The 11,944-nt window shown below is 45.5% G+C and overlaps 1 protein-coding gene across 1 annotated transcript in view; it reads left to right on the forward strand.

Annotated features, from left to right (window-relative positions):
• LOC146796571 (uncharacterized) overlaps positions 1–1,934 on the forward strand; it is a 464,924-nt gene extending 462,990 nt beyond the window's left edge. The window contains exon 19 of the mRNA XM_085629207.1: positions 1,474–1,934. Within this exon, the coding sequence (XP_085485333.1) occupies positions 1,474–1,591 (118 nt within the window). The 3' untranslated portion in view covers positions 1,592–1,934. The remainder of the gene's footprint in view (positions 1–1,473) is intronic.
• The last annotated feature ends 10,010 nt before the right edge of the window (positions 1,935–11,944 follow it).

An 11,944-nucleotide genomic window follows, 5' to 3' on the forward strand; every position in this document is an offset into this window, starting at 1 on the left:
GCAAGTATGCACATGGAGTGCACACACATGCCCTAAAGGCATGTTTACGTGACACATAGCACTTTGAAAAATGCACTTTTGTGCATTTTTCAAAGGAATCGCAAACTGCTATCAACTTGAAGTTGGTGGTAATTTGCGATTCCTAAATGCAAATTCTCATTTAGCGATTGCTACATCAATTGCGATTCCCTAACTGCATTCGCAATTCAGGTAATCGCAAAAAATTGCGATTACCCATATTGCGAAGGCCAAGAGTTTGATGCATTGCAAAAGGCATTTCTGCGTTCTCAAACGGGCTGATTCTGTGAATCGGGCCGTTTGTGGACACAAAAAACCTTAATACATCTGGCCCGTAGTCACCTTTTTATGAAGAATGTGCAGTTCTTGCTTTTCTCTGTCTTCCCTGCTAAGCATGTTTTGATACTAGGTTAACTGTTTGCAGGAACGGCTTTTAAACTTCTGTTTTACAGCACCCAAAATATTGCTATGTATTGTCAGCTAGAATGTTTTTTTCGTAGAAAAATCCACAATACAAAATAATGGAAGTGATAACTACTCTAATCCCACTTTCACGTCCCAGAGGTGTGCAATGGCAACTAATCGAAAGCCCATGTTCACCTCCCAGAGGCATGGCATTGACAACTACAGCGAAACCTGCATTTGTCTCCCATTGACATGGCAATGGCAACTACTTTAAAAGCCAAGTTCACCTCCCATAGGTGTGGCAATGACTGCTACGGTAAAGCCCATGTGTGCGTCCCATAGGCAATACAGTGACAGCTACTGGAAAATACAAATTGGGGTTGCAATACACACTTGCATCTTCATGGATAGTTATAGAGTAGCCTACTTTTGCTATGCCGAGCATTGTCATTGGCGTAGTTTACAACAACAAAAAGGGGGAAATAGTTGGTCTTTAAGTGTGAGGAAACTATGTTCAGATTCCCATTAGGGGCAGGGCCTACAAATCAACTCAGCATGGCAAGCATGTTTTTCTTCACTTGAACAGTTTGTTGTGAATTACATACCCCTTTTCAATATGGAAAGGAGGTTTGATTTTTTTCCTGTATTGTACGTAATCCAGAATTTGACATTTGCTGTTAAACTGCACAAAAATACGTGCGGACAAACAAAAATCTATTTTACAAGTTAAAAAATTGACTATGGTATTTGTACATTGGCTGTTCTGTGATCCGTACAGTACGTTCTAGTGTATTAACTCTTGGATCAGTTGATATTTATCAACATGATTTAAGTGCATTAAAATCTAGAAGGTAAGTGAGCAGTGTACATCTTACCAGAAGAAAGCCATAGAGGAAACAGATGAAAAAAAAAAAGTAATGCAGAAAGATTTGCTACAATGACATGGTTAGCAGCACGAACATGAATCATGTCAAATAAGTAACTCCTGATCTAGTGAACTTCTTTTGGATACTGCTCACATTTAATACATTTCAATGATTGTTTCCACAGGTTTCGAGATACATTTCTAAGCTTGGGAGGTGGAACTCCCCCTCTAGAAGTCTTCAGAAAATTTAGAGGTCGCAACCCGTCTTCATCTGCACTTCTCCGAAAATATGGTCTCTTATAAAAACAAATTTTAAAAAAGGTGTTAAGATATTTTTTTTTAAAATGAAAGGTCAGCTACTCCATGAAAACAGCGGAGTGATGGTTGCTGAAAACATGTTGTGCTCATAACACATCTGAAGAGGAATTGTAAGCCATTTTACATTATTTCAGGTGAGAACATGAAGATGGGGGACTAAGAAGAATGGCTAGTCAAATGAAGGTGCAATCTTCCCTACATAGTTGGATCTAATTGGCTGGAATTTTTGTATGGTTTTTAAACAATGTTTTTCTTGAGCTTTCCATTACAAAACAATGCACAGTAAAAAAAGAAAGATGATGAGGAAAATAGCTAAAGGTATAAATAAAAAACCGAACCCTTTCATTGAGTGTGCAGGTGGTGTATCATTCTCAACCAGAAAGAAGTGTAAACCCTCAGTGAAGCCATCTGGCAGACAGGTATGCCTGAAAACTATACTCTGATAGAATGATCATGCCAGTTTTGAGTAAATTGTACTAGTTTTACCTCAAACTCTGAGTGTCCTTACTAAAGACATTTGTAATAAAGGACAAACCTGGGTCTTGCCTAAGTGCATTAAGACCAGCTCTCTGTTGACTAGAGAAGCAACATCGGGCCAGATGTACTAACACAGTGGTTTTTAACCTTTTGACTTCTGTGAAACCCCGCCTAATCATTACTGGAACCCAAGGACCCCCAATGAATCATCATTGGAATATTCCCCATATTCCAATGCCCACTGAGACATTACTGGATGCCAGAGACCCTGGCCTAAGCATTTTCAATGATTAGAATTGCAAAACAATACACAAAAATACAGAAGCATGTATTCATCAAAGACATACATATTTTATTTAATTCACAAACCAATAAAAAAAATAATCAAAATTCTTATTTCAGTGGGAAGGTTGGAGCTCTTCTAAATTCAACGTAGGCCACTCATAGCCCAAACAATATTCTTTTTGAGCACTTGTACTGCTCCCACGCATCAATCTGAGGATACTAACTTCAGAATGGCTTACAATTAGGGGTGGGCGGAATTTGCGTAGTCGCGCTACGCAAAGCTCCGCGAAACGGTAAAAAGTCTCTGTGAGCATGCAGAAATTCCGCAAACACGCGGAATTGCTTGTTCGCGGTGCTTTTTTCCTGTTCGGGAATGCTGTTTGTGTGATCGGGGGGAAATATCTCGCGAACACGCATTTTGAGAACGCGAACAAGCAAAAAATTCCGCGATCTTGGGAAACGCAAAATTTTGGGCAAGTCCGCTTCCCCGCGGAACGCGAAATTACCCAAATTCCACGAGCGGAACGGAATTTACCGCCCAGGCCTACTTACAATCTTCAGTTTGACATTTTGCATCTTTATTTCAAAACAAATTTTCAAAAATCTTTATTCGGATCCCATTAACATCCATGGAAGTAACATAGCGGTCCGCAGACAGTTCAAATCAGATAATGCAAAAAGCAATTAAACAGACAATTATATAAAGCAGCAGATGTACAATATACATACAGTTAAACAGTATTAGCAGCGTAGTCATAAAACCGTTAGCGAGCCAGACCGACAGTCCTTCCATATTTCATAATACGTGCAGAGACTGTAAAATACGCACCAGCGTTGGCCAGTTTATTTATTAGTTAAAAACACAAAAAATCGGATTTAATCAGAATTTGTTGTACCCCATGAACCTACAGCTGCGTGAAGAAATAAGCCCACACAAATACAAGTCTCTTCTTCAAATAGTTGTTATAGATGATAAAAGGCTTGGGTACAGTGCCGAAGATACCCGAGTCTTATGAAGGGGACTAAGACCTTTTTAGTGAAACTTTTGTAAAAAGCACAAAAGGGAAAGTGTAGCATTGTTTGTTGGGAAACTCCTTTACAAGGGCAAGCTCTTGAATCGAGCTTGTGTTGGATCCCAAGAGGGAAGCAGAGTGAATATTTAATTAAATTTGCTCTGAATTGAAAGAGCACGGAACGTACCCAGATCCCTTTGATATTACATAGATAAACAGTGGGAGAGATCTCAGGGTTTAAGTGCAAATAACTTGCAACTGTTGGTTTCGAGGTCTCAGCACTTTTCCTATCTGCTTGCAGGTGAGCTAGTAATAATGTTTGTACGTGCTTTCTGCCAAGGGCAGTGTGGGGTGATAGGTCAGAGAAAATGTGAGTTAGGCCAATCCCTTCGAATGATTTTTTTAACAAAGGCCAGGCATGGGATAGATGGACCTTTGTCACAAGCCAGGCAATCTGTGATTATGTCCTGTGCAAGTGTTGCTTCCTCGCTGTGCCAAATGGACAACCATAGTAAAGGAGGTTGGGTGCGATTGCGGTCGCTGAGAAAAGTTAAAGCTAGCTCCTTGTAGCAGATATAAGGGGAAGTAGATAAGGGAGCAGCCAAAATTTCTCAACACAATCGATTTTCTTCCCTCTATAGAGCTGTACAGTTGGTAATGCCCCAAATTCCCACCCCATAAGATGCTATCGCGACACATTGGGCGGCATATATCAGTAAAATAGAGGCCAACGGCCTGCCACCCAGAGGGCACGGGAGGCTAAGGAGTGATCCAACCACTCTAGATAGCTTTGCTCTGGATTGAGAGATGTGTGGAGTCCATGAGCCAGAAAACTAAATGTGACACCCAGATAGGAGAAGGTGCTGGTGCTTAATAAGGAATACGGTACAACTGCAATACTCGGCAACACATCATTATAAATAGCAAAATTTGTTGACAGATCAATATTGGCTATACAATGCACAATGGAGCAGACTAGCATGCGCAGGGCGTTAGGAGTACGGGCGATTAGTACAGCAGCGTCCAACATAGAATAGTGCTGGAAGTGGGACACCATTAATCTTGGGAACATCAGAAGTGCTCAGTGTTAACTGAAAGCTGAGATTTTTAATATATAAGATGAATAATGGGTCAAGCACACACCCTTGACACACCCCACGCCCAATACTAATTTAATCAGATACTTCAACATTTTGGCCAAACCAGAACCTAGCTTTTCTATTTGTGTGCAGTGATACTAGTGAGTTCACAAGGGCCCGATCTCAAGAAGGAGTTGCCACAGCTAGACCCAAGTGCGCCAGGTATGCCCAGACATGGGTCCTGAGCTCACTGTGCCACTGGAATCAAGCTATCCTGGCTGAAGAGGGGTGAAACCCCGAAAACGGTCCTAGGATGCTTGTTTTCGGTCCAAGGAGGACCTGGCTTGACAGTTCAGGCTGAACTGTTCCCATGAGGCACAGGATCAAGACTGATTTGCATATGGCCAGGTCTAAGGTGGCATGGTGAGCAAAAGAATGATGGATTTAACCCAGATCTCTTGACTGGGGGTGAATGTTTTGATTTGTTCTGCATTCCGTCCATCAATTGTATGTCTTATGCTTTCTCGCCCTAAGTGCGCCAGGTATCCCCAAACGTGGGTTCTGGGCTCACTGTGCCACTGAAATCAAGCTATCCTGGCTGAAGAGGGGTGAAACCTCGAAACCGGTCCTAGGATGCTCGTTTCCGGTTAAGGGAGGAGCTGGCTTGGCAGTTCAGGCTGGACTGTTTCCATGAGGCACAGGGTCAAGACTGATTTGCATATGGCCAGGTCTAAACGGGTGGCATAGTGAGCAAAAGAATGATGGATTTAACTCACATCTCTTGACTAGGGGTGAATGTTTTGATTTGTTCTGCATTCCATCCATCAATTGTGTGTCTTTTGCTTTCTCGCCCAAAGTGCGCCAGGTATGCCCAGACGTGGGTCCTGGGCTCACTGTGCCACTGGAATCAAGCTATGCTGGCTGAAGAGGGGTGAAACTCCTAAATCGGTCCTAGGATGCTTGTTTCCGGTCCAGGGATGACCTGGCTTAGCGGTTAGGGCTGGACTGTTCCCATGAGGCACAGGGTCAATACTGATTTGCATATGGCTAGGTCTAAACTGGGGTGGCATGGTGAGCAAAAGAATGATGGATTTAATCCAGATCTCTTGACTGGGGATGAATGTTTTGATTTGTTCTGCATTCCGTCCATAAATTGTGTGTCTTTTACAGCTAGACCCATTGACACAGTCAAAATCCATGGGCACATCCATAAAGGCAAGATATAGAGAAGTCTGCTTTGCCACTATGTATTTTCTAATAACTAGGTTCACATTTAGGCTTGCTCTACCCTACCAGTGCCAGTACGAAAACCCAACTGACCGGTACATAAGATGTTGTTCTTGGCCCACTCCTGCATCTTGTTAAAAAGGATCGACCTAATATTTTAGCTGAGATGTCAATCAGTGAGATCAGGTGGTAACAGTGGGGTTTGGAGCTGTCCCCTTTTTCAAAAATTGGGACAATAACTGAACTCACCCAGGAGCTTGGAATTTTGGAATGGATTAAATTAGTAAAGATGCTGCTCAGCAAAGGGGCCCAAAGGTTCGTATTTCATTTAATTAAATCTATGGGAACGCCATCTGGCCCGGGTGATTTGCCTCCCACACTGGCTTCCTGTAAGGAAACTGATGTAATGGGATAGGAGTCCTTACATACTGGCATCATGGGGTTTGGCTCATTGGCTGAGTAGATCTGAGAGAAGTGAGACATCCATGCCTCTCTGTTTATATGTCAACTGATAGAGTTGGTTGCCTGATAAAATGATTACATGCTTGACACAGCTTTCCAAAAGGATTTGCTATCTTTTAATAGGGTGGATTGTGTTCCTATATCCCACTGCTGGGTGATTACTTCTTTCCACCACCTCGATATTACTATTTCGTATTGCTTCTGCAGGGTTCTGCGCAAAAAGCGGTTGGACAAGGAGCACTGGTTCACCAAGGGGCCCAGTGCACTGGTCTACGGGGTTTACAGAGGCGCTGTCCTAGTCCAAAGGGCCACAATGGCGCTAACTATTGTCCCTGATTCGGCATCCTTTTGTCAGACAACCAATAACTAATTCAGTGTTTTCTGAGATTACTTTTCCCAGGAATTGGAGAGGGAGGGGGCCTGACAGTTTTCAGTGAAATCTAAGGCTGTCTGTAGATGGTGATAAGTTAATGAGACTTGCTGCAATATGGAAATTTTCCCTAGATGGGGCATCCAGTACTATCTCGACCGGGTTGTGAAATTTGTGTTAATAATAGTGCCGTATGACAGAAGTTAGTTAGTTTGTGGGAGATGAAAATATAGTCAAATACTGAAAGACAATTCCTTTCCCTAAAGGTGGGTACCCCAGGGCTATTAGTGCCAGCAACTTCTAACACATTAAACTGGTCAGAAGTGGTGAGAAAAACCTCCAACTCTTTGTCTCTTGAATTCGCTCCCACAATGGCATCTGTCACATTGCAAGAGCTAGTATCAGACAGCTTAACATTAAAGTCTCCAGCCACACATTGGTACATTTCCCGGCCTTCACTTGGTTTCCTTCCCACTATGGAGGAAATGTTGTCAATAAGTCCCAGGATTCTTCGGTTGGACACATTGAGAAAATTGTTGTAAAAGTTAATGAGATGCAAAGTCAGGGCCCCCTTCAAAAGTATTGCTTGGAAACCATTGCCTGGGGTGTTTAGAGCCATTCCATGGCTGCCAGGTAACAGACTGATCCATGTTGTTAATCCTCCTGATGCTCGACCTGAGCGAGATGGGACAGTCGGTATGCTAAAGCACAGGAAGCCTTCGAATATTATGGCGTTAGTATACCAAGTCTGCTGCATTAACAGGATATCATAAGTTCTTAGGAGCAGTTGCCAGTCTGGGAGTCCCATCTTAGCACAAAGTCTGGGATGTTCCAGCTTAATATTCCCAACGGGCGGTGTTTAGCTTGTGCAAGACCTGTTGGCGGTGTGTTTTTCAGAGAGAAAGGCCTTGGGGTTATAACTGGGCTTTCAGACTCAACCGAAGAGCTGGCTCAAAAGAGAGGATATGTGCCTAACACAGGGGCGTTTTAATTGGAGCTTGATGTTCATGTACCAATGCCCGGCGTCAGGGCAACCTCTCTGGTCTGCCTGGCACAGTCATGTCAATCAATCTCGTTACTATCTGCTAATACAGCATACCTGTTATTACATATTAGGCCCTGAAATAGGTAAGGCATGCGGGCATATGAGAATGGGTGTACAACCGGTTTGGGCGGCTTGTAGAAATAACCCAACAGTAGTGACAATGTTCGATATCGTTGGTACTCTCGCTGTGTTTAGACCCAATAGTCTCCCAACGCAGTTTGGACACCTAAAATTACCAACTGTGCAGTCTCCAGTTAGGTCTTTTGTTGTGGCGGCAATCCAGCTGACCCTCCGGACCATTAAGATCTCATTTCAATCTTCAGCGTTCAAATTTCCATGCGACCCAAGCCAGTGTAGAACTTTGTCTCAGGCCTGTTCCCATGTCTCCGTTTGATTATGTTTCAAAGGTGGTACTACTGCCTCTGGAGGTAGATCCCTGAGCTGGGTTTGTTATCCTTGGCTCTGTTTTCCTCATATAACAAAGCTGTATTTCTCTGCACCACTGCTAAACTCGAAGTAGGATTATTGATCAGACCAGTATAGACTTCCTCCTTGACATAGTTCATGGCAGGGACGGCCACAGCACCGCTTGCCAAGTCATTCCACATGACAGGCTTTGGAATGCCCGTGGTTCGGAGCGATAACTGGTCCGGGGGGATTGAACCGTCGCGCTCGTCTGGGGCTTACAAGGACAGACAAGAGTAACAGGGCCCTCGATGGATTTGGGCTGGGTGTTAGGTGGGGTGTGGAGTTTGAGTAGAGTAGCTAGGTGGCTTTCAGATGTTGATAAAACACTTCCTTATTGGGCACAGTTGCATTTCCAAAATCTTAGCAAATAAGTTGCATATCCCATCAATGTTACCAGGTAAGGCTGTGGCCGGCCCCTTATCAGCTGCTATCCGGTTAGTGATCTTTTTTTCGCTTAACTGCTGGTTCAGGGGAGGAGTTAGAAATTTTGATATTTAGGAGAACCAGCCAGATACAGTCGCAGCTTCATGTGTAACAGTTGTGCAATAGGGGGAAGGTGCTCCCCCCCCCCCATCACCCATTCTGGCAGCTTCCACCACTGGACTGTGGACTTTGGGTGTGAGCGTGAAGGTGCCATGAGTTATTTCTCCCAAACTGCTCCCATGCACCATAGATAGTCTGCGCTCAGATAGGGCTATTTTGTTGGTTACGACCCCTATGGCTCTTTCTAACATGGTATCAATACTTCTTGGTCTGTGGAGCGGTATGGAGCTTCCAGTTTCTTAACATTTGCCCCTGATGCTAAATTTCTACGTGGGAGAGCTCACCGCTGTAGGAAGGTGGATATCTGACTATGGTTACCCCCAACTTTTTGCCTAGTGTCTAGCTGGTTTTTCGACTTAGTTGGCCTGAGATCCTGCCATTCAGGGTCTCAGGCTGTCTGCTCTCTCTGTAAAATGGACTCCATGTACCCTAGGTACATAACCAATTGGTAAGGATCACCTTATTGGACCCTGTACAGTGTACCCTAGGTACCCAGGGCATAGGTGTACCCTAGGCCTCCCAGGGGCTGCAGCATGTATTATGCCACCCCTGGTCTGGCCTTCCAATCAGACACAACTGGCTGATCACTCAGCAGGGGCAAGGTCGTGTAATCACCCCTTGCTTAGATATAGTATGCCTATATCTACCCCTATATATAGACACATGTGTACCCATCAGTCACTCCTATGGCAGGCCTTACCAATCCTGGAGGCAGAGTGCTTGGTAACATGTGAGATGGTGCTCTAGCATGAGCTGAGCCTGTCTGCAGCTTTCGGAACCATGTCCTTATAGCTGTTCTATGATATAGCCTACCATATACTCTTAAAGTGCCTTATAATCTTAAACGGTTATGGTAACTATGGTTTGGCTTTATCAAAACATGTCGTGTAAGGTGTCTAACACTTTGGAATACTACCCCCATACCATTTCTGGTGATGAGGATATTATTCCTCCCTTCTAGAGGGAGAGACATGTTAAGATCCTACTTTGCTGTGTAACCTCTGACCAAAGCCTCAGCATCACAAAATGGATGCTGCTGCCACGACACAAGTCTGACCTCCTGCAGCTGGGAGTGATCCCAGCCAGGGAGGCCTGGACAATAGGTTTCCTGCTTGGGGAGGTGCTAGCACCTCCCCAGACAGCCTTTAGTGTATTGGGGCAGGGTGGGCTGAAAGGAATGAGACATGCCTGGGGCACACAAGGTGTTCCTGGCATAGTCCAGTTCAAACCGGCGCTGGGGCACTCCAGCCCCAGCTCTGGCGCGAAACTGGACAAAGGGAAGTGGGTGTAACCACCCCCTCCCAGGTCCCACCCATAAGGCGTGACCTAGCAGGTATCCCAGCCCCCCAGATTAGTATAAGAGTGGGAGTTGGGCCTCAAGACTTTAGATTATCCTGAACCTGCAAAACTGAACAGAAACTCTGGACCTTCGACATTCGACGAAAGAAGAAGACTGAAGAATCTCCCTTGTAGCCAAGGAGTGGCTACCCTGTGCAAACAGGCACCATCAAGAGACTACCCTTTGCTTTGCGACCGTTCTACAAGGAACCGACTGCAGAGCCCGACCAGAGCCGTGACTTCCAGACTTCTCCGACCCTCATCCACATCTGCAGCAGAGCTGAGATCCGTGGAGGCGACGAGCGACGTGGGACCGGCTACCTGGGAAAAGTGGCTAGTAACTTACAGCGCAGCTTCTGAGGTACCCTCGAAGTTGTGCACCGGGGATTGAGAAGCCCCAACCCCAAGCACCATCTGCACCGAAGATCAGCCCCCCACACTCCACGAGTCCTGCGTGAGGCCCTTCAGCATTTTCCTGCTTGCCGCGTCTGTCCGGTTGCTTGCCCGCTGGCTAGTGGCCTCTGTGACGACGCACCCTGAAATCTTCTGCGCTGGTTTGGCTCCTCCAGACTGGCTCCCGCTTCTCTGCAAAGAAGAAGCACCCCAGACCTTCCTGGTCTGCACCAGAAGCAAGTCCTTTGTTCTTCGTGGGTTCCGCTTGCCAAGGCTTGGTGAGTCCTAGTCCAACTTCGACGCCGCCGACAGCAAGAGCCTTCGTGGGACAGCTCGCCTCCTGGTCCTGGTCATCCTCGACGCTTCCTGGTCCTCCTGGCTGCAGCGACAAGCTTCACCTTCACCTTCACCTGCAACTCTTCACGACATCGCCTGGTTCCTTCCTGGTTCCACGTGGTCACTGGCTAGTGACCTTGACTCTGTCCCTTCTGCTTGCAGGTTTCTTCTCTTCTTGATCCCAGCCTTGGGATCCACCGGACACTCTCCCCTGACTGCCTGTCAGCATCTTTCTTCAGGCATCCATAGGAGTCGACGACGAAAACGACGCATCTTCACCCCTATGCACCCGCAGCCTGTGGGCTAGGTAACTTGGGTACTCCGGTGCTCATCAGGATAGTGACTATCCTAGTGTCTAGTTTTCAAGTCTCAACTTCCTAGCTACTCCGGAAGTGTCCTAAATCTACCGTTTTCTAAACTGTACTATTGCTATTGACTTTTACGCATTACGCGTGAGTGTTTCCACTCTGCACACGAATCCCGTGGGCCTCCCACTTCCTAACTAACGCTAGTGTAGTGTAGCCCCAGCGATTCCCTAGGCCTAGGCCTATTCTATTTCCGTGACAGTGGTTCTTATACCACTTACTTAGTATATGGTTTGCGTGGCCCCTAGGGCCTAACTGTATTACTTACCTGTGTGACTTAATGTATGCATAAATAAGACTGTGTTGTACTTACCTCTAATCTCATAAAGAGTGCTGAGGGTTTGCTTAGAATAAATACACTTTATTTTATATATATATCTGTTGTGGTGTCCTTTCATTTGGTATTCAAGGGATTATATATGGTATCACAGCTGGCTTCACATGCCATTCAGAGTTTAGCCTAAGACTGCTCTTGTCCATGCTACCACTAGGATAGCTGGTCTATAAGGTTGACTTTACAACCAATCACCATAAGGGTATTTGGACTGATATAAGGTGTACACTATAACTAGTGACATCATACATCAGGCCAACTTCTCACAACCGCTATTATCCGGAGAGTGGAATCTCAACGGTTGCTCAGCTCAGCCTTGTCTGGTGGCAGACAGGCCTGTCTTGGCCCAGGCACATCCCGCACTCAGGAAGGAGCAAGCACTTTTAAGCGCGTCTTCCACCTGGTCCTTCCAGGGTCTGCCATGCCTGGATGCAGTCTGGGGGACATAGTCCCACTCCAGAACGAACAGCAGCAGAAAGTTCACAAAAGCAGGCAGGGAACCGCTGTGACAAACCATGCTCAGGACAGAGCAAGCGATTTGAAGCATGTCTTCCACCTGCTGCTTCCCGGGCCCAACTTGTCTGGATACAGTCTGGGGAACGT

The sequence above is a fragment of the Triturus cristatus genome, chromosome 10 (assembly GCF_964204655.1).
Source record: "Triturus cristatus chromosome 10, aTriCri1.1, whole genome shotgun sequence".
Taxonomy (NCBI): domain Eukaryota; kingdom Metazoa; phylum Chordata; class Amphibia; order Caudata; family Salamandridae; genus Triturus; species Triturus cristatus.